The sequence below is a fragment of the Babylonia areolata genome, chromosome 34, assembly GCF_041734735.1.
Source record: "Babylonia areolata isolate BAREFJ2019XMU chromosome 34, ASM4173473v1, whole genome shotgun sequence".
NCBI lineage: Eukaryota > Metazoa > Mollusca > Gastropoda > Neogastropoda > Buccinidae > Babylonia > Babylonia areolata.
In genome coordinates, this window is record NC_134909.1 from 145,001 (window position 1) to 167,725 (window position 22,725).

Sequence of the window (22,725 nt, forward strand, 5' to 3'; positions counted from 1 at the left end):
CGTTATCTTGTTCCGACTGCATTTGTGGCATTGTAAAAGTTTCTTTCTGGCACGGAAATTCTAAAAGGTAATATTTGCTATTGATTGATATGGACACTTATATGGACACTATTTTATTTGTTTATGGCCCAGCCTGTCACACTGTCCATGCCAACGTTGAAAAAGTTACATTTAAACACAATCAACCAGAAGATGTTATCCACACATGTGTGTCTTCATCACACGGACATTTGTCCTCCACAAACACATACTTCTGCCCTACCTCCTACCCCACCCCCACATCCCACACACAATCAATCATGCACGCACGCATGCATATACCTTCTACCACCCTTACATACTGAGCACACAAATACTGGTTACTTCGAAATATAGTGGCTCATGAAAATAATACATTTTACAATGAAGTACACATTTCAGTCACATTGAAAGGTGTGTATCACAATGCAGCGGGCAGATATTTGTATCACAATGGTGTGGAATATGTAATGTTGATTTAATTCACACCCATATCCGCCTGTGGAAACACACACGCAAGCTCACACGCACACACACACACACACCCACACCCACACACACGCACGCACGCACGCACGCACACCTACACCTCACTCTCCTGTAAAAGGCCAGCCTTGTTTACTCAGGAGGGATACTGTGGACCTCATTGTCAAATAATATTGGAAATTAAAACAGTATTTGTTACTTTAAATCATCTTACGAAATGTTTTTGTTGCAGACACTGAAAACTACAGTGGACACAGCGTGTTGGATGCATTGTTCATTTGTTATCGATTTGTCAATATGTATTTTATTCCGATTTTATGATATGACATTCAGAGTCTCAACACTTGATATCTTCCCCCAACTCCCTTCTTTCCGCCTCTCTGTGATCTATACAACACAAAACAACAATTGCATTCATGTACACGCGCCATACGAGTGCAGTAGGATCATTGCCGTCATGAACGTGCACGTGTGTCGTTGAGAGGGGGAGAGGTATGAGGGAGATGGGGAGGGAGACGGGGGAAGGAAGGTGTGTGTGTGTGTGTGTGTGTGTGTGTGTGTGTGTGTGTGTGTGTGTGTGTGTGTGTGTGTGTCTGTCTGTCTGTCTGTCTGTCTGTGTATCATTGTCTCCGTCTGCGCGCGCGCGCGCGTGTGTGTGTGTGTGTGTCTGTTTGTCTGTCTACCTATCATTGTGTCCGTCTGTGTGTGTGTGTGTGTGTGAGTCTGTGTGTGTGCACGTGCAGGTGTGTGTGTGTGTGTGTGTGTGTGTGTGTGTGTGTGTGTGTGTGTGTATCTGTCTGTCTGCTTGTAGTATGTGCGTGTGTGTGCATGTTTGTATAAACGTGTGCGTGCGTATAAGTGCGTGCGTGCGTGTGTGTGTGTGTGTGTGTGTGTGTGTGTGTGTGTGTGTGTGTGTGGATTATGGAGAGAGACAGAGACAGAGAAAAAGAAACAGAGAGAGACAGAGACATAGACAGACAGTGAGGGAGAGAGATTTCCACGAAAAAGACCAAAAACTGCTCCCATAGAACACTACTCTATTCTCATTCCACAAACCTGACCTGAAAACAGTGTCACTGTGTGTCAAGGGAGATGGCCGAGTGGGAAAAGAGGCTGCACGACCTCCTCGCCACGCCCCCCCAGGAACAGGAACAGTGGATTCAGAGGTATGTGTGGACAGTTGTACGCGGCGCGGTGTGTGTGTGTGTGTGTGTGTGTGTGTGTGTGTGTGTGTGTGTGTGATGGCGTGTTCTCGTGTACCTGTGTGTGTAGGTATGTTTTCCAGGTTTCAAGGAGGTGACAAAGTGTGCAGAATGATCCATATACTCTACACAACTTATGCTGTAAAAAGGAAAAGAAAAGAAAAGAGGAAAAAAAGGAGAGAGATGTACAAACCGGCACAAACAAACAATATGATCAAACTGATTCACACAGCGGAAAGCAAATGAAATAATGTTCAACCAATTTCTGCACACCCATATACGCGTATAATAGTTACACAAACGTGCACACACACACACACACACACACACACATATGCATAACGCACATGTACCAATATCCTATCTCACATATGTGTGTGCGTGCTTGCATGCGCCCGTGTGCGTGTGTGCGCGCCTGTGTATGCATGTGAATGTATCTGTACGTGCACGCATGCCTGTGTTTGCATATCGATGTATAAGTGTGCCCGCGCATGGGGTTGGGGGTGATGAAATGAGATGATGGGATGACTGAGACAGGGAAGGAGACATAAAAAGCGTCAGAGGTTGAAAGGAAGAGCCGTGAAAGATTGGACTGACTGAGAGTAAAGTATAACTATCTCAAGTATGTGAATGTGTGTGTGTGTGTGTGTGTGTGTGTGTGTGTGTGTGTGTGTGTCTGACAAACGGACACAGAGAAATAGCGCGACAGAGGGATCAGAAGTGTACAACAAACCAACAATCAAGTAAAAACTACACTGATCTGAAGGGTCACTGTGACTTTCTCATTCCGAAGTCCAGACGTTAAAAGCAGCATCATGTTGTGTCAAGGGACCTGGCCGAGAACAAAGCGGCGTGGAGCGGGACCCTTGCTGGAGACTCGCCCTCCGAGGAAGATGACCAGGACATTGAACGGTATGTGTGGAGGGAAGTGCGTGGCGTGGTATGTGTGTGGGGGTGGACGGTGTACGGTGTGTGTGTGTGCGTGTGTGTGTGTGTGTGTGTGTGCGTGCGCGTACATGTGTGCGTGCGTGTGTGTGTGTGTGTGTGTGTGTGTGTGTGTGTCTGTCTGAGTACTTTCCTGAGGGGGAGAGAGAGCGAAAAAGGGGGTGACAAGCACGAACGGAAACAGAGACATACAGACAGATGCATCGTTTTCATGCATTATTTCTTTGCTTTGGTGTTTTTGGGGTTGTGTTTTTTTTAGTATCTTGTTAAGGATTCGTTGAAATCTGGGGATGATGATTAAACGGACGGGCTGACCTGCCTCAAGGAGCTTAATTAACGGTCAGCACCATGTGTCCTGGACTGTGTTTTGTCATTAAAAAAAAAAAGTTTTTGTTTTTTTCATAAATGTGACACTGCTTATATTTTTATACCTGAGGTCAGTCCTGATATGAACTGGACCAAGAACGATGTCATTGTCAAATGTCCTCTGTGGCAGCATCGGTGGTGACGTAAAACGTAGGCAATGACGTAAAATACAGACAATACGTCATACTCTTCTGTTAGAAAGTTAACTGTAAGTAAATAATTCTATCATAATTTAGATGTGGGAGCGAAAAATGTGGTTTTGATCGAATGGAATCATATCGTCACAACGAAAGAGCTTTGATCAAGGCTTTTGCTCCCAGATCTGAATTACATGTTTGTACGGACTTGCCTGTGGAGAAAAGAAAGCGAAACAGGATTCATCCATGTGTACATTCAGAAAAGAAAAGAAAAAAAAAGCAAGAAAACAACAACAACAAAAAAGAAAAGAAAAAGACAGAAACCACTGCGAACATTTTTTTTTGTTAATACTTTACATAACATAGATACCAGTGTAGACACTGTATCGAAACACTATTAATTAACAGACCATTAAAGGTGTTGCGAGTTTGGAGAGACATGGAGAGAATCATGAACATTCCAAACTAGGAAAAATACTGTTATATAGATTTCAGAGCAACGTATGTTGTAACTAAGAGTCATCGATATCACGTGCATGAAAGATAATCTGTTCACTGGAGCTCGTGTTAGGCCTCTGTTTCTCATTTGGACGTTGGTACATTATCAGTTATGATTGTTATTAGCAATGCAGCAATAGTAGCAGCAAACACGCTGTGTGTGAGTGTTGGGGGTGGATGGGTGGTGTGTTTGGGGGTTGGGGGAGGGATTGTGGGGGTAGGGGTGTATCCCAACCAAGCTGACCTTACGTCACTTTCAGCAAATTTGAATTTCATCCTAAGTTTACTTTTCCTGGTTTATTTTCCAGTGGAAACGACACATCAGGCCAATTTTTGACGCAAGAATCTCATCCTCGTGTTGGATTAGTAGTACAAATGCACCATTGTTTTAATTCATTTCCAGTTCCTGGTGGATACTTCTCAAATCTAACTTTTTCTAATATTTGGAAAACACTAGCTTACTTTCAGATTGCCCACATGGAACTTTATGAAACTGATGATCTAACGAAATGCTTCTATTTCAAACACAAACACTTCAGTGATGAGTAGGTGATAAGCAGATAAATAGAGAAAGTGGAAGAAAGGGAGAGAGAGAGAGAGGGGGGGGGGTGCGGAGGGGAGGGAGAGAGACAGAGAGGGGTCAAGGACACACACACACACACACACACACACACATGAGAGAGTGGGAGAGGAAGATTTGGAAGTTGGAAGAATAAAAAACAAAACTGATCTCATTACACTCTCCTACAGTGTTCTCATTCTGAAAACTGTATCGTAAAACCATCATCATCGTGTGTCAAGGGATGTGGCCAGGGAGGAAGCAGTGCTGCGTGATCTCCTTGCTGGAGACAGGTCCCCCCAGGCAGTAGTACAGGCCGCTGAAAGGTATGTGTGGAGAGAAGTGTGCACGGTGTGTGTGTGTGTGCATGTGTGTGTGTGTGTGTGTGTGTGTGTGTGTGTGTGCACGTGTGTGTGTGTGTGTGTGTGCACGTGTGTGTGTGTGTGTGTGTGTGTGTGCGCGCGCGCGGGCTCGCGCGAATTTGATATTGTTTTAATTCTACACAGGTTTCATATTGTTTTAAGACTACACAACTTTCATGTTGTTTTAAGTCTGTACAATTTGATATTTTCATGCGTTCTTTCGCAAGACCTTTTCTTTCTTAATAATCAACAAAACAATATAATAAAAACTTTTTTACCGATGAGTTTAACTTTAGTGTTCCCTGTGTTGGCTGCTGCTGTCTCACAGATTGTCGCCCAAGCAGCCTGTAGCTGTTCGTCTTCCTCCGAGTGTAGGACCTTTACCTTAGATCACAGCACTTATGGAATGCAGCTCTCTTGTCGCAACATCTTCCTGTGCTCTTTGTACTGCCAGTCTTCCTTTTGATTAATTCTTCTTTTTCCATCTTTTCTACCTGTGTCCATACCCATGAAGGCAAACACAGAACGACACCAAACACACAATCACATTGTTACAATGACGCTATTTTATAGTTTACTGATTTGAATGACCATTCTCCGTTTAACGAAACTAATCCACGTGCATGATATATTTGAGTGCAACACACATTACCACAAACCATTTGGACTGAAGACTTTCACTAATATGATATAGTAAGGAATCGTATAAATTCATGGTCCGTAGGAATGTGCCAGCAATGTTTCTTCCATGTTTCCAAATTGTCAGTTCGGGCTTTAATGTTTCAGCCACTTCTGTATACATTTACTTCATGAGATGATCATGACGGTAATGATATCGAAATGTCAACACAACCACAGCAATGTTTCCTATTTAAACAAATTCCAACACAGACATAGCCCTCAGTACTAACACCAGTGCACGACCATACTCCAGCACTAGTGTTCAACAACCTGAACACCAAACTCAAACGACGTTTCCACACTAACTTCCCTAAATACAGCTTCAAGAAAAGCGACAGTGGGGAGACAGAGTCAAGAGCACACTGGATGTAAAACATCAGTTAATCAACAAGTCATCTTCGATCCATTTGTTTAATGACGTCAGAAACATAACACAATACAAAGTAACACCATCTCTCCCACTAACACATGTTGATGTGTGTGTGTGTGTGTGTGTGTGTGTGTGTGTGTGTGTGTGTGTGTGTGTGTGTGTGTGTCTGTCTGTGGGTTTTTGTTGTTGTTGTTGGTGTTGCTGTTATTTTTGTTATTGTTGTGAGAGAGAGAGAGAGAGAGAGAGAGAGAGAGAGAGAGAGAGAGAGAGAGAGAGAGGGGGGGGGGGGTAAAAAACGTCAAAGTTTTATTCAAACATGGTAATCTGAAAGTCAGAAAAAAGAGAAAATACAATCAACATGAAAAAATGAAATGTTCTCATATATGAATGCATGAATAATGTTATAATGTGTGTTTGTGTGTGTGGGGTGTGTGTGTGTGTGTGTGTGGGGGGGGGGGGGGGGGTACGGGGTGTTGGCGTGCGTGGGTGTGAGTATCATTATACTTATCTAAAGAAACAATTCAGTTTCCTCATTTTGACGTGGACAGATTGACCGACGTGACAAAGTACAGCACCAGAAGCTGCCCAGCGGACACGGACGGGCCGCCGGTGTTGTGGGTGGAGCACGAGGGGCAGGCCGGGCACTCCCCGGGCCGTCCTGAGGACTGCGCGCGATGCGGGGAGGCTGTGGCGGAGGAGCTTGACAAGCTGTGGGTGGGCCGGGCAGGTAATGTGTCTTTTAGTCTGGTTAGTTTGTGTTGGCAAGTGGGTGGTGGTGGTGGTTAGTTGTGGTGGGTGGGTGGTGGTGGTGGTTAGTTGTGGTGGGTGGGTGGGTGGTGGTGGTGGTTAGTTGTGGTGGGTGGGTGGTGGTGGTGGTGGTTAGTTGTGGTGGGTGGGTGGTGGTGGTGGTGGTGGTTAGTTGTGGTGGGTGGGAGGGTGGTGATAGTGGTTAGTTGTTGACGGGTTGGTGGTGGTGGTGGTTAGTTTGTAGTGACAGATGGGTGATGGTTGTGGTTAGTTGTTGACGGGTTGGTGGTGGTGGTTAGTTTGTAGTGACAGATGGGTGATGGTTGTGGTTAGTTATTGACGGGTTGGTGGTGATGGTTAGTTTGTAGTGACAGATGGGTGATGGTTGTGGTTAGTTATTGACGGGTTGGTGGTGATGGTGGTTAGTTTGTAGTGACAGATGGGTGATGGTTGTGGTTAGTTGTTGACGGGTTGGTGATGGTGGTTAGTTTGTAGTGACAGATGGGTGATGGTTGTGGTTAGTTATTGACGGGTTGGTGGTGATGGTGGTTAGTTTGTAGTGACAGATGGGTGATGGTTGTGGTTAGTTGTTGACGGGTTGGTGGTGGTGGTGGTTAGTTTGTAGTGACAGATGGGTGATGGTAGTGGTTAGTTATTGACGGGTTGGTGGTGGTGGTGGTTAGTTTGTAGTGACAGATGGGTGATGGAGGTGGTTAGTTGTTGACGGGTTGGTGGTGGTGGTTAGTTTGTAGTGACAGATGGGTGATGGTAGTGGTTAGTTATTGACGGGTTGGTGGTGGTGGTGGTTAGTTTGTAGTGACAGATGGGTGATGGTAGTGGTTAGTTATTGACGGGTTGGTGGTGATGGTGGTTAGTTTGTAGTGACAGATGGGTGATGGTTGTGGTTAGTTATTGACGGGTTGGTGGTGGTGGTGGTTAGTTTGTAGTGACAGATGGGTGATGGAGGTGGTTAGTTGTTGACGGGTTGGTGGTGGTGGTTAGTTTGTAGTGACAGATGGGTGATGGTAGTGGTTAGTTATTGACGGGTTGGTGATGGTGGTTAGTTTGTAGTGACAGATGGGTGATGGTTGTGGTTAGTTATTGACGGGTTGGTGGTGATGGTGGTTAGTTTGTAGTGACAGATGGGTGATGGTTGTGGTTAGTTATTGACGGGTTGGTGGTGATGGTGGTTAGTTTGTAGTGACAGATGGGTGATGGTAGTGGTTAGTTATTGACGGGTTGGTGGTGATGGTGGTTAGTTTGTAGTGACAGATGGGTGATGGTAGTGGTTAGTTATTGACGGGTTGGTGGTGATGGTGGTTAGTTTGTAGTGACAGATGGGTGATGGTTGTGGTTAGTTGTTGACGGGTTGGTGGTGGTGGTGGTTAGTTTGTAGTGACAGATGGGTGATGGTAGTGGTTAGTTGTTGACGGGTTGGTGGTGATGGTGGTTAGTTTGTAGTGACAGATGGGTGATGGTAGTGGTTAGTTGTTGACGGGTTGGTGGTGGTGGTTAGTTTGTAGTGACAGATGGGTGATGGTAGTGGTTAGTTATTGACGGGTTGGTGATGGTGGTTAGTTTGTAGTGACAGATGGGTGATGGTAGTGGTTAGTTGTTGACGGGTTGGTGGTGGTGGTGGTTAGTTTGTAGTGACAGATGGGTGATGGAGGTGGTTAGTTGTTGACGGGTTGGTGGTGGTGGTTAGTTTGTAGTGACAGGTGGGTGATGGTTGTGGTTAGTTGTTGACGGGTTGGTGGTGGTGGTGGTTAGTTTGTAGTGACAGATGGGTGATGGTAGTGGTTAGTTGTTTACGGGTTGGTGGTGGTGGTTAGTTTGTAGTGACAGATGGGTGATGGTAGTGGTTAGTTATTGACGGGTTGGTGATGGTGGTTAGTTTGTAGTGACAGATGGGTGATGGTAGTGGTTAGTTATTGACGGGTTGGTGGTGGTGGTGGTTAGTTTGTAGTGACAGATGGGTGATGGTAGTGGTTAGTTGTTGACGGGTTGGTGGTGGTGGTGGTTAGTTTGTAGTGACAGATGGGTGATGGTTGTGGTTAGTTGTTGACGGGTTGGTGGTGGTGGTTAGTTTGTAGTGACAGATGGGTGATGGTAGTGGTTAGTTGTTGACGGGTTGGTGGTGATGGTGGTTAGTTTGTAGTGACAGATGGGTGATGGTAGTGGTGGCTTGCTTGGTTACGGGTACTTGTGAGTTTTTTTGTTACATAAGCTGTACTTTTGAGAAAAACGAGCAAGGATCAGTTCCAAATTATCTTTCTGATACACGGCATCACAAAGAACACAAGTGGACCAGAAGAAGAACCCACCAGAAATATTCCACTTCACACATGGGTGGTGTTAGCTGCTCCTCTTTGGAAGCATTTTCCTCACCTCCTAGTTTTTACACGAACAAACAACAATACATGCTCGCGTGTGCGCGCATGCATGCATGCACACTTGCATTATGCACACGCGCGCGCGCACACACACACACACACACATACACACAAACACAAACACATTATATATATATACGCTATCTACCCTTCCATCTACCCCCTCTCTCATTGTATATATACATATATAGATAACGATAATGAGTGTGTGTGTGTGTGTGTGTGTGTGTGTGCGTGTGTGTGTGTGTGTGTGTGTGTGTGTGTGTGTGTGTGTGTGTGTGTGTGTGTGTGTTGTGTTGTGTATCTAGCTAATTACTTATCCGCCGATCTATCTAGCTTTGTATATGTCTGTATACACCTGTCTGCTTTTTTTCCTATGGTTGTCTTCCACTCTCTCTCTCTCTCTCTCTCTCTCTCTCTCTCTCTCTCTCTCTTTCTCCCTCACTCTCTCTCTCCCTCCCTCCCTCACTCTCTCTCTCCCTCACTCACTCTTTCACTCTCTCACTCACTCTATCTCTCCCTCTCTCTTTCTCTCTCTCCTCTCTCTCTCCCCCCTTTCTCTCTCTCCTCTCTCCCCCCTAACTCTCTCTCCTCTCTCTGTCTCTCTCTCACATATAGTGGAGTGGTGGCCAAGTGGTAACGTGTTCGTCTTGGAAGCAAAATAATCTGAGCGTACAGGTTCGAACCACCACTGTTCTATTTCCCTCCACTCGACCTTCAGTATCAGTATCAGTAGCTCAAGGAGGTGTCACTGCGTTCGGACAAATCCATATACGCTACACCACATCTGCCAAGCAGATGCCTGACCAGCAGCGTAACCCAACGCGCTTAGTCAGGCCTTGAGGAAAAAAAAAGAAAAAAAAGATAGTAGTAATGAAAATAATGATAAAATAATAATAATAAAAAATAAATAATTAAATAAATAAGACCTTCAGTGGCCGTCTGGATGCTGATGATTCGGACCAGGCGTTGAACTGAGGTTCCGTATGAAGCATACATCTGTTTACGTAAAAGAATCCACAGCTACAAGGGAGTTGGCAAAGATTCGTAGTAAAATCCTCTCTAACATGCATGTGTGTGCACGTGCGTGACAGAATCCTGACTGAATGACACCAGTAACGAATGATGAGCGCCGAAAGGCAGCAGTCGGCTCTGCCCAGGCTGACAGCCTGTTGTGCAAATGACTCCGTATTGGTTTCAAACCGAGAACAGGCGCTACAGAATAAGTAGTGTATAAGTATCCAAATCTCTCTCTCTCTCTCTCTCTCTCTCTCTCTCTCTCTCTCTCTCTCTCTCTCTCTCTCAACCAACCAACCAAACCGCAAACAAATCAGTCAACAAATTAGTCAACTGACCAATTAATCAATTAATCAGTCTTTCCTTCAGTCAGTCAATCAGCAATCGAACCAACCATCCTGCTAATCAATCAATCATTCAATCAATCAATCGCTCAATCAATCAATTAATCATTTCAACAGGTCCAGAAGGTCTCCACTACAGAGACGTCTTCATCCTCTTCAATTCACTGGCAAACATCACTGATGGCGCGACAGGCAGTGGGGGTGGTAAGGCCAGTGCCATGGTGGCGGCGCTCCGCAGCAAGGGCGTGCCGCTTAGTGTTGTTCGACCCGGCGACAAGGACGACATGCGGGACATGGCACTGGCTGTCACAGACCAGGTCACAGTCACTGACTGGGGGGCTGTACAAGGACTTGAGCGGCGGGTGGTGGTGTGTGTCCACAGTGAAGTCAAGGACTACGCTGACGGGCACACAGCCACCTCCCGCTGTACGTCACAGCTTTTGTACATACGTTGACTGTTGGTCACACAAAGCTTGTATTGTATTGTATTGTATTGTATTGTATTGTATTGTATTGCTTAGCATGGATGACTGTTAAGGCAAGGCATTGCAATGCATCTTTTTGTCACAACATATTTCTCTGTGTGAAATTCGGGCTGCTCACCACAGGGAACATGTTTCGCCACAGTGTAGCGCCACCCTCTGTTGGATCACGTGTGTAAACAAAATGAGTCCAAGTAATATCCATGACCCATCCTCTCTCTCTGTCTGTCTCTGTCTCTCTCTCTGTCTGTCTCTGTCTGTCTGTCTGTCTGTCTGTTATGTGATTCAGTGTGCGGAGTGTTTGTGTCGTCTTCTCAAAGCCAGAAAGACGGGATGAAAACAGGGGAAGTTTGAAACCTTGATCTAGATCTATATTACGTGGAAGAAAGCATCCGATCTGCTGATCACATTATTGACGAAAGAACTCTCTGTATCCTAGTGAATATCGTGTATATTACGTGGAAGAAAGCATCCGATCTGCTGATCACATTATTGACAAAAGAACTCTCTGTATCCTAGTGAATATCGTGTATATTACGTGGAAGAAAGCATCCGATCTGCTGATCACATTATTGACAAAAGAACTCTCTTTATCCTAGTGAATATCGTGTATATTACGTGGAAGAAATCATCCATGTGCTGATCACATTATTGACGAAAGAACTCTCTTTATCCTAGTGAATATCGTGTATATTACGTGGAAGAAATCATCCATGTGCTGATCACATTATTGACGAAAGAACTCTCTTTATCCTAGTGAATATCGTGTATATTACGTGGAAGAAATCATCCATGTGCTGATCACATTATTGACGAAAGAACTCTCTTTATCCTAGTGAATATCGTGTCTATTACGCCCGACGCCCATGTGGAAGACAGGGAAATTTCAAACTTAGGAAGATCTGTATTGTGATTGAAAACCAGTGAAATGTCAGTCGACGAGTGATGCTTTAGCTACATGGAATTGTTCTATTTCCAGTACAAACTTTTTTTCTTTTACAGACACTTTTTTTCAGATGGCTAGTAAAACTTCTAGCATTGTGTGTGTTTTTTTCTGTTATAACGTGGGGAACTGTTCTTAAACTGTGCATGTCAATTGTCATCCTAGCATTGTGTGTTTTTCTGTTATTCACCCTGCTTTCTATAAGCATTTTGAAGTTTGTTGACTCTTTAAAATGTAATAGAACATACAGCACCTTATCATTTCCAGTGCCCCAGCAATATCATGTATAGAATTATTTGGCTCATCCATTTCCATTTGCTGAATGTAGGACTGATATCATGCAGTCATGAAACGTTTACAAGTGGACATTCATTCGGTATATTGTGTTGAAATCATGTTGTGTGAAGAAATTTTTAGGGGTACTCAGAGAGTAATGTATGCAATACTCTCCCCTTTTTTCTTTTCTTTTTTTCCTTTTTTCCTTTCCTTTTTTTCTTTTTTTTTCTTCTTTTTTTATTGTTTAAGCACTGTTAGGAACAGTGCAAGGGAGACAAACTTGTAAGTTGTGGTCAGTGTGGTGTTGTTAGTGGTTGTGTCAGTCTGTTGTTTCATTCTGGAAACAGAAAAGAGGAGAGTGACCAGATGTATCTTGCTTAACTTCATAGACTCGCCCAGCCATTCAACTTTGGACAGTGTTTGTCAGAGACCGGTTCATTATTGGTGTCGTAATGAACAAATTCAAGAAAAAAATCTGAGTGTTCCAGATAGTGACTTGACACTTGATAGAGCATTTCAAATTTGCTGAGTCTCAAGAAACTGCTGTCAGAAATATCCAGAACATTCATTCTTCTTCGGAGGGAGCGTCACCAGAGAGCGTCATGAAGGTGCAGGCTGATACACAGACGGCCAGACAGGAACAGCAAACTTCTACCAGAAGAGGACCAGGGGATGACAGACGACAGCACTCCTGACCACCAACCACTGACCAACGTTGCTTTCACTGTGGTGTGCTGCATGACCCACGTCAGTGCCCGTTCAAAGACAGAAACTGTTTCCAGCAAGACGTGACACTGGCGACGAGGCTAAACATTAACAGTGACTGTGCAGAGCTGACTAAGCCAACGTTCAACGGTAAACATTAACAGTGACTGTGCAGAGCTGACTAAGTCAACGTTCAACGGCAAACATTAACAGTGACTGTGCAGAGCTGACTAAGCCAACGTTCAACGGCAAACATTAACAGTGACTGTGCAGAACTGACTAAGCCAACGTTCAACGGCAAACATTAACAGTGACTGTGCAGAGCTGACTAAGCCAACGTTCAACGGTAAACATTAACAGTAACTGTGCAGAACTGACTAAGCCAACGTTCAACGGTAAACATTAACAGTGACTGTGCAGAACTGACTAAGCCAACGTTCAACGGTAAACATTAACAGTGACTGTGCAGAACTGACTAAGCCAACGTTCAACGGTAAACATTAACAGTGACTGTGCAGAACTCACTAAGCCAACGTTCAACGGCAAACATTAACAGTAACTGTGCAGAACTCACTAAGCCAACGTTCAACGGTAAACATTAACAGTGACTGTGCAGAACTGACTAAGCCAACGTTCAACGGTAAACATTAACAGTAACTGTGCAGAACTGACTAAGCCAACGTTCAACGGTAAACATTAACAGTGACTGTGCAGAACTGACTAAGCCAACGTTCAACGGTAAACATTAACAGTGACTGTGCAGAACTGACTAAGCCAACGTTCAACGGTAAACATTAACAGTGACTGTGCAGAGCTGACTAAGCCAACGTTCAACGGTAAACATTAACAGTAACTGTGCAGAACTCACTAAGCCAACGTTCAACGGTAAACATTAACAGTAACTGTGCAGAACTGACTAAGCCAACGTTCAACGGTAAACATTAACAGTGACTGTGCAGAACTGACTAAGCCAACGTTCAACGGTAAACATTAACAGTGACTGTGCAGAACTGACTAAGCCAACGTTCAACGGTAAACATTAACAGTGACTGTGCAGAACTGACTAAGCCAACGTTCAACGGTAAACATTAACAGTGACTGTGCAGAACTGACTAAGCCAACGTTCAACGGTAAACATTAACAGTAACTGTGCAGAGCTGACTAAGCCAACGTTCAACGGTAAACATTAACAGTAACTGTGCAGAACTGACTAAGCCAACGTTCAACGGTAAACATTAACAGTGACTGTGCAGAACTGACTAAGCCAACGTTCAACGGTAAACATTAACAGTGACTGTGCAGAACTGACTAAGCCAACGTTCAACGGTAAACATTAACAGTGACTGTGCAGAACTGACTAAGCCAACGTTCAACGGTAAACATTAACAGTGACTGTGCAGAACTGACTAAGCCAACGTTCAACGGTAAACATTAACAGTGACTGTGCAGAACTGACTAAGCCAACGTTCAACGGTAAACATTAACAGTAACTGTGCAGAGCTGACTAAGCCAACGTTCAACGGTAAACATTAACAGTAACTGTGCAGAACTGACTAAGCCAACGTTCAACGGTAAACATTAACAGTGACTGTGCAGAACTGACTAAGCCAACGTTCAACGGTAAACATTAACAGTGACTGTGCAGAACTGACTAAGCCAACGTTCAACGGTAAACGTGAACGGTGAAAAGACTGCAGTGTAGAACGGCTGAGTGGGAATGACGAGTGTGACGTCGAAAGCTGTTGAAGCAGACGATCAGTGTCAGGGACAGTGTATTAGAGTACCGTGGATGTTTTGTTTTCTGTCATCATGGCTGGGTTTGTGGGACACTTGGTGGCTGTCAAAGTAGACAGCAACTGGTGAGAGCATGTCGAAGTTTGCGAACACTTCTTCATTGCAAATGATATTGAAGTTGATAAAAAACAAACAAACAAACAAACAAGAAAGCTGAGCGTTTGTGTTCTCATGTAGGTCCAGCAACGTATCACATTATCAGAAGCCTTTGCCTTCCGCAGAAACCAGAGGAAGAAAACATTTCATCAAGTGTGTGACCTGGTTGACAGTCACTTCAAACCAAAGCTGTCAGAAGCCAGTGTCAGTCTGTTGTTTTATTCTCGAAATAGGAAAAAAAGAGGAGAGTGTCCAGGTGTATCTTGCTGAGCTTCACAGACTCGCCCAACCATGTAGCTTTGGACAGTTTTTGCCACGTGCACTCAGAGTCTGGTTCTGTTGGTGTCATAATGAACAAATTCAATACAGAACAATCTTACAGTTCCAAACAATGACTTGACACTTGATAGAGCATTTCAAATTTGCTGAGTCTCAAGAAGCTGCTGTCAGAAATATCTAGAACATGCATTCTTCTTGGGAGGGAGCGTCACCAGAGAGCGTCATGAAGGTGCAGGCTGATACACAGACGGCCAGACAGGAACAGCAAACTTCTACCAGAAGAGGACCAGGGGATGACAGACGACAGCACTCCTGACCACCAACCACTGACCAACGTTGCTTTCACTGTGGTGTGCTGCATGACCCACGTCAGTGCCCGTTCAAAGACAGGAACTGTTTCCAGTGTGGAAAAAAGGACATATAGAAATGTGTTTTCAAAAGAACAGTGGTGTGAATGTGAAGAAGATGGAGTGTGAACGTGGTGCGGATGATGATATTAATGATGACTATGATTGTGTTCACACTGTCTTTTGTGCTGTGGGTTAGGAAGGGGGTGTTGACGAGAAAGTTGCCCCACTGGTGTGACAAGTGGGAGGGCAAGTGGTTACGTTTGAGACAGATACAGACTCTCCCTATACAATCATGTCAGATGATACTCTTAAGAAACTGTGGTGTTCTGAGAGGCTGGGAAAATGAAAGGAAACTATCAAGTCATTGACTGGTCATTATGAAAGTGTACTTGGGGTTTAAAACACAAACGTGAAACACAAAAACCAAACAAGTGAATATATCACTCCTCGTCACAGAACACAAGCACAACTTATTGAGACGAGACATGATGGACAGATTAACACTGGTGACTGTTAGTCTTGTGAGGGAAGTTAGTGATGGGCAGCTAGGATCAATCCATTCCAAGCATCCTGATTTGTTCAAGGATGGGGATGGCAAACTAGAAGGGGTGCAGGCTAAAGATCATGTCGATGGTGACAAGACGCTAATGTTCTTCATACCAGGGTCAGTGCCATATGCAATGAAAACTAAGGTTGAAGACCAATTACAGAGAGTGCTAGACACTGTAACTGAGCCAGTAACCATATCAGATTGGGCTGCTCCCATAGTTCCGGTGCTGAAGTCAAATAGTTGGGGTCAAACAAGAAACTCTGAATGAGATGTACAAACGGCGTGTGAAAGAAAAATCAACAAAGATCATAAGTGATGACAGCTGAAAACCTTTAGAACCCGAAACAGTTTTATACCCCAGTCCATTCATTTCTTAGATAACTCACTGATTAACACACAAGCGTTTTAAATATTGGCCCTTGTGTTTGTGTGTGTGTGTGCGCGCCGCGCGCGTGTGAGTGTGTGCGTGTCTGTTGGGAGATCTATATTTATGCATGTGTGTGTGGGGAGTGGGGGGGGAGCGAGGGAGCTGTGTACATGTGTGTGTGTGTGTGTGTGTGTGTGCGTGTGTGTGTGCGTGCGCATGCAAGGTTATGTGAATTATATAATTGTGCACGGATTTCAAATACTGTTGAACAGCAACTGGTTTTAATTATGCACGTCGTTGTTTTAACTGTAGTATTATATTTTCTCTTGCTGTGCTTATCGCACTGGTTGATTTGTGATTGTTGTATGAGACTGATTAGCATCAACTTTGTATCTATGCATTTTATGCTCCTTATGTATTTATGATGAATGACTGTGAAAGTATGTATGATATGATCATTGTACGAAAGATCCTTATCAACTTAGCATTTCAGCATTTTATGTCTTTTACGTGTTTACATTGAGTGACTGTGATTTTCGTGTATTGTTTATGTAAAATACACCAGACATGAATTTCTCTTATTGAGATAATACAGTATTCTGTAAATGGTCAGTTCGCACTCGTCGGGACTATGAAGTCACAGTGAACAAGGTTTCTCAGCTTGAGCAGTGCCCCATTCGGACACTTGATGATCTGTTGGCTAAACTAGGCAAAGGTGTGTCTTCCACAAACTTGATTTGTCACGTGCATACTCTTAGACTGATGTTCACAAACAAAAGGCTCGCTTTCGTGTTTCATCAGCACCTGCTCTGTTTCAGAGGGTTATGGAAACCCTGCTCCAAGGTGTTCCCTGCACAGCTTTCCATTTGGATTAAATTTTGGTGACAGCTGACACAGAGATCGATTCCTACAAACACCTGGGTGAAGTGTTTGATAGGCTTGGCAAGGCAGGTGCACACTTAGAGAGGGGTAAGTGTATTTTTGGTGCAGAGAAAGTTGTTTTCCTGGGGCACAAAATCAGCAGACATGGCATCAAACCAGTGGAGTAGAAGGTTCACGCCCTTGTTCAGGCAAGTCATTCAAAGGACTTCCTCAAGTTCTAACAATGATATCAGCAACACATGGCAACGCTGTGGTAAGTCAAACACATCACAGCAACACCATGGTATTTTACACATATGATGGCAACACTATGGTAATTCAAACACATGATAACACCTGGCAACGCTATGGTAATTCAAACACATGATAACACCTGGCAACGCTATGGTAATTCAAACACATCATGGCAACACCATGGTAATTTACACTTGATGACAACACCTGGCAACACCATGGTCATTTAAACTCATCATGGCAACACCATGGTCATTTACACTCATCATGGCAACACCATGGTCATTTAAACTCATCATGGCAACACCATGGTCATTTAAACATCATGGCAACACCATGGTCATTTAAACTCATCATGGCAACACCATGGTCATTTACACATATGGCAACACTGGTCATTTACACATATCATGGCAATGCTATGGTAATTCAAACACATCATGGCAACACCATTGTCATTCAAACATCATGGCAACACCATTGTCATTCAAACACATCATGCCAACTCCCGGCAACGCTATGGCAATTTACACATATCATGGCAACACCATGCTCATTCAAACACATCATGGCAACACCATGGTAATTTAAGCATATCATAGCAACACTGTGGAAATTAATACGTATCATGGCAACACCATGGTAACTTAAACACATCACAGCAACACCACAGTATTTTAAATACATCACGGCAACACAGTAATTTAAACAGACTATGGCAACACGACAGTGATTTTAACACACTACGGCAACACGACAGTAATTTAAACACACTATGGCAACACGACAGTAATTTAAACACACTTTGGCAACTCCACGGTAATTTAAACACACTGTGACAACACCACTGGCACGGTAATTTAAACACACTATGGCAACACGACAGTAAGTTAAACACACTATGGCAACACCACCGTAATTTAAACACACTATGGGAACTCCACGGTAATTTAATCACACTATGGCAACACCACAGTAATTTAAACACACTATGGCAACACCACGGTAATTTGGTGGTGTGTCCATCGAGATCGATGATGACCATCGTTGTCATCCAGATGGGGGATGGGGGGAGGGTGGTGGTGGGGTGGGGGGAAGGATGCTCATGAATCTATCTGTGAGTGCGCAGATGGCTGAATAGTCCAATCTGCGCACGAAATGTTCGCTGACAGTTGGGGCAGACAAAGACAGGCATATCATTGTCAGGGAGCTTGTTTGCCCGTGACTTTCTGGCCTGCCTCTTCTCAACAGCTGCAGCAGTCCTGCTGGCCTCGCACAACCTGGCGCCTTTGTGCACAGCAGCGCGCCATTTGTCACGGTCGATTCCTCCCAGGAGTCAGGGTTGATATCAAACGCTTTCAGAGAGACTTTCAGAGTATCTCTGAAGCGCTTCTTCTGACCTCCGTGTGATCTCTTCCCTTGTTGCAGCTCGCCATAGAAGAGCCTTTTGGGCAGCCGATGGTCTGGCATGCGCGCCACGTGTCCAGCCCAGCGAAGCTGGGACTGCATCAGGATGGTGAAGATGCTGGGAAGGGTGGCTTTTGCGAGCACCTCTGTGTCAGGGGTCTTGTCTTGCCACTTGATGTTCAGTAGCTTCCTGAGGCATGTTGTGTGGAAGTGGTTCAGCTTCTTGGCATGTCGTTGGTACACTGTCCAAGTTTCGCAGGCGTACAGTAGTGTGGGGAGAACTACTGCTCTGTAGACCTTTAGCTTGGTCTCAAGACTAATGCCTCTTCTGTTCCAGACATTTGCATTGAGTCTACCAAAAGCTGCGCTTGCTCTTGCAATCCTGACGTTCACTTCATCGTCGATTGTCACATTTCGTGACAGTGTGCTGCCAAGGTATGTGAACCGCTCCACCGCACTGAGTCTCTGACCGTTGACTGTGATGTTGGGCTCAACGTAGGGTTTCCCTGGGGCTGGCTGATGGAGAACTTCAGTTTTCCTCGTGCTGATGGTCAGGCCGAAGTTCCTGCTGGCAGTGGCAAACTTGTCGACGCAGAGTTGCATGTCAGCTTCAGATCCAGCGTTGAGGGCACAATCATCAGCAAACAAAAGGTCTCTGATGATGTCTGTCATGACCTTCGTTTTTGCTTGAAGCCTTCTTAGGTTAAACAGCTTGCCATCTGTTCGGTACTTTAGGCCGATTCCAACATCGCCATCTCTGAAGGCATCAGTAAGCATTGCAGAGAACATGAGGCTGAACAGCGTCGGAGCCAGGACGCAGCCTTGCTTGACACTATTTGTGACAGCAAAAGGAGCAGATGTTTCACCATTGTCCTGGACTCGAGCCTGTATGCCTTCATGGAATTGGCTGACCAAGGAAATAAATTTCCGAGGGCATCCGTACTTGGCCATGATCTTCCACAGTCCCTCTCTACTCACGGTGTCGAAGGCCTTAGTGAGGTCGACATAGGTGGAGAACAGATCAGCATTTTGCTCCTGACATTTCTCTTGCAGCTGCCTTGCAGCAAACACCATGTCAGTGGTTCCGCGCTCTTTCCAGAATCCACATTGGCTCTCAGGCAAATGACCTTGGTCAAGGTGTGCTGTGAGGCGGTTAAGTAGGATCCTGGCAAGTATCTTGCCTGCGATGGAGAGCAAGGAAATTCCCCGATGGTTATCACAGGCTTGCCGGTTCCCCTTTCGCTTGTACAAGTGAATGATAGATGCATCTTTGAAATCCTGGGGGATCGTCTCTTCTTTCCACATGAGTGAGTACAGCTGATGAAGCTTCTCAGTCAGCACAGTGCCTCCATCCTTGTAGACCTCTGCTGGTATGGAGTCTGAGCCAGGTGCTTTGCCACTGGATAGCAGACGGATTGCTTTCTGGGTCTCAAGAAGTGTTGGCGGATCGTCCAGTGCTTCGTTGGTGGGGACTTGTGGGAGACGGTCTATGGCTTCATCATTTATGGAGGAAGGGCGATTTAAGACACTGTTGAAGTGCTCAGCCCATCGTTCGAGAATGTTCTCCTTCTCGGTGATCAAGGTATTCCCATCTGCACTGAGGAGGGGGGATGATCCTGAGGATGTGGGGCCGTAGACTTCTTTTAAGGCATCATAGAACCTCTTCATATCGTGCCTGTCAGCATATCCCTGGATCTCATCAGCTTTGTCATTCAGCCACTTATCCTGCATCTGGCGTAACTTTTGCTGAACAGTCCTGCGGATGTCATTGTATGCATCCTTTTTTGATGTGGACTTTGGGTTGCTCGGGTGGGCTTGATGCAGACGGCGTTTCTCATCCAGAAGCTGCTTGATTTCATCACAGTTTTCATCAAACCAGTCTTTGTGCTTTCTGGTCATGGGTCCCAGGGTCTCTGAAGCTGTACTATAGATCAGCTCACGCAGGGTCCTCCAGTCAGACTCCATATTCTGGTTGTCCAGAGAGGCGGATTCCAGACGATCTTCCAGCAGCTCCACAAAGGACTGTTTGATGGTGATGCTTTTCAGCTTAGCGATGTTGAACGTTTTGGAGCCTTCTGGCCTTGGGGGCGTCTCTTGGGTTGGATTCGAATATTCAACTTCGAGACTACAAGGCGATGGTCTGTCCAACACTCGGCGCCGCACATGGTCTTTGTTACACGTACATCTTGCCTATCCCTTTTCCTGACGATGACATAATCGATGAGATGCCAATGCTTTGAGCGAGGGTGCATCCATGACGTCCTGTTACGGGTAGGGAGGCAGAAAACTGTGTTGGTTATCAGCAGTTCGTGCTCTGCACAGGTCTGAAGCAAAAGCAATCCATTTGGGTTGCAGTGGCCCACACCGTGCTTTCCAATCACTCCATCCCAGGAGATGTAGTCAGAGCCAACTCTAGCATTGAAGTCCCCAAGAATGATGAGCTTGTCTGCTTTAGGGATGGCAGCAATGACAGAGTGAAGGTCCTCGTAGAACTTCGCCTTCACTTCATCCGGGTTGGTCATGGTTGGGGCGTAGGCACTGACAATGGTGAGGTGCTTCTGGCCAGATGCCAGTGGGAGTTTCATGGTCATAAGCCTATCGTTGACTCCCTTTGGGATTCCAGCTAGCTTGCTGACAAGTGCTGTTTTTACTGCATAACCAACGCCAGCCTCACGTCGCTCTTCGCTTCCTCGTCCACTCCAGAAGAAGGTGTAACCAGATCCCCGTTCACAGAGCTCGCCTTCGCCTGCAAGCCGAGTCTCACTCAAGGCTGCGATGTCGATGATGTATCTGGCGAGTTCAGATGCAACTAGTGCTGTTCTCCTTTGGGGTCTGTCCGCGTTATCTCTGTCCAGGAGAGTCCTTATGTTCCAAGCACCAATGGTGAGAGGAACGATCCTTGTTTTTTTCTTTTCTTTCTCTTTGTTTCGACCGCTGATGTAGGGTCCCCGCCAGCCGCGGTATGCTGTCCAGGGTGATATGGAGCAGGCAATTTTTAGGGCACCTTTTCTAGCCCCTTCCTCATGCCAGGGAGGTGAGCAGTGCATTCCTAAAGAGGGATGCTCAGACGCTCAGACGGCTGCCGAGCTCCATCGCTGCTCCTGTCGACGAAGAACGACCCTATGGCCTGAGCCGCCTGCGTGCAGGTCTGCGGCTGCGACTGCCAGTGTACCCACACCTGTCGTTTCGTCGCTCGCCTGTCGCCACAGGACTTGGGGGTGATGAAATGATGAAGGATGAAAGGTCATTTTGGATGACTGATGACTTGCGCGATGAGTTTGTTTAAAGTGAAGAGGAGTTGCGCAACGTCGACCTCACTCTCTCGTCCGGGTCCACCAAATTCCAGTGGCAAGACTAAGTCGAGACGACTGGAGGATGAGCACGGATGCAGTGGATGACCAAGATATCCTTTCGGTGTCTCATCTTGCTCTCTGCACTCCACAGTGCGTTGCTGTAACCGCCTTCCTCTCCGTTGAACCGATAGGTTTCTTCTGCAGATTCTGCCGGATCCAGACTTCGCATACATGGGTAGACACACCCCGGGGGCCAACTGCGTGTGGCATGCACACAGCACAGTGGAGCTAGATGGCCGTCGGTGGCTCTCCTGAGCCGACGCCCTTTTATGGATCTCCATAAGGGTGTCTAGCCACCCGCCTCACCAGTCCCAGAAGGGAGCGGTGGAAGTGCCGGTTTAGTCGTCGGCAACCGGACCCTGAACAGGTTGTACTGGATTACAGGTTACCAGTAGCAGATCTAATGACCTGACCTGACAAAAACGGTAATTTAAACACACTATGGCAACACCACGGTAATTTAAACACACTATGATAAAACCACGGTAATTTAAACACACTATGGCAACACCACAGTAATTGAAACACACTATGGCAACACCACGGTAATTTAAACACACTATGGCAACACCACGGTGATTTAAACACACTATGGCAACACCACGGTAATTTAAACACGCTACGGCAACACCACGGTAATTTAAACACACTATGGCAACACCACGGTAATTTAAACACACTATGGCAACATCACAGTAATATAAACACACTATGGCAACACCACGGTAATTATTTTTTTTTTTTTATCTTTCTTAGGAGAAATCAGTGGATGCGTAAAATTTCTGCAAATGAGCAGGATAGTTTCAGCATCCTTGGAAGGTTCTTTCCCACTTTCTTTTTTTTTTTTTTTTTTTTTTTTGTTCTCTCTTTTTTTCTTTTTCT

The 22,725-nt window shown here is 45.3% G+C and overlaps 1 protein-coding gene across 1 annotated transcript; it reads left to right on the forward strand.

Annotated features, from left to right (window-relative positions):
* Window positions 1–1,237: 1,237 nt before the first annotated feature.
* Window positions 1,238–14,473, forward strand: LOC143277312 (uncharacterized). The gene is made up of 5 exons (XM_076582094.1): window positions 1,238–1,670; window positions 2,535–2,618; window positions 4,454–4,537; window positions 6,173–6,351; window positions 10,243–14,473. Exons 1-5 carry the CDS (start codon window positions 1,597–1,599, stop codon window positions 10,578–10,580), a joined length of 759 nt encoding a protein of 252 aa, XP_076438209.1. The 5' UTR covers window positions 1,238–1,596; the 3' UTR covers window positions 10,581–14,473.
* The last annotated feature ends 8,252 nt before the right edge of the window (window positions 14,474–22,725 follow it).

Coding starts and splice junctions, on each gene's coding strand:
- LOC143277312 (XM_076582094.1), top strand. CDS start 1,597: ATGGCCGAGTGGGAAAAGAGGCTGCACGACCTCCTCGCCACGCCCCCC. Junction 2,619..4,453: donor GATGACCAGGACATTGAACG/GTATGTGTGGAG, acceptor TCGTGTGTCAAG/GGATGTGGCCAGGGAGGAAG. Junction 4,538..6,172: donor GTAGTACAGGCCGCTGAAAG/GTATGTGTGGAG, acceptor TGACGTGGACAG/ATTGACCGACGTGACAAAGT.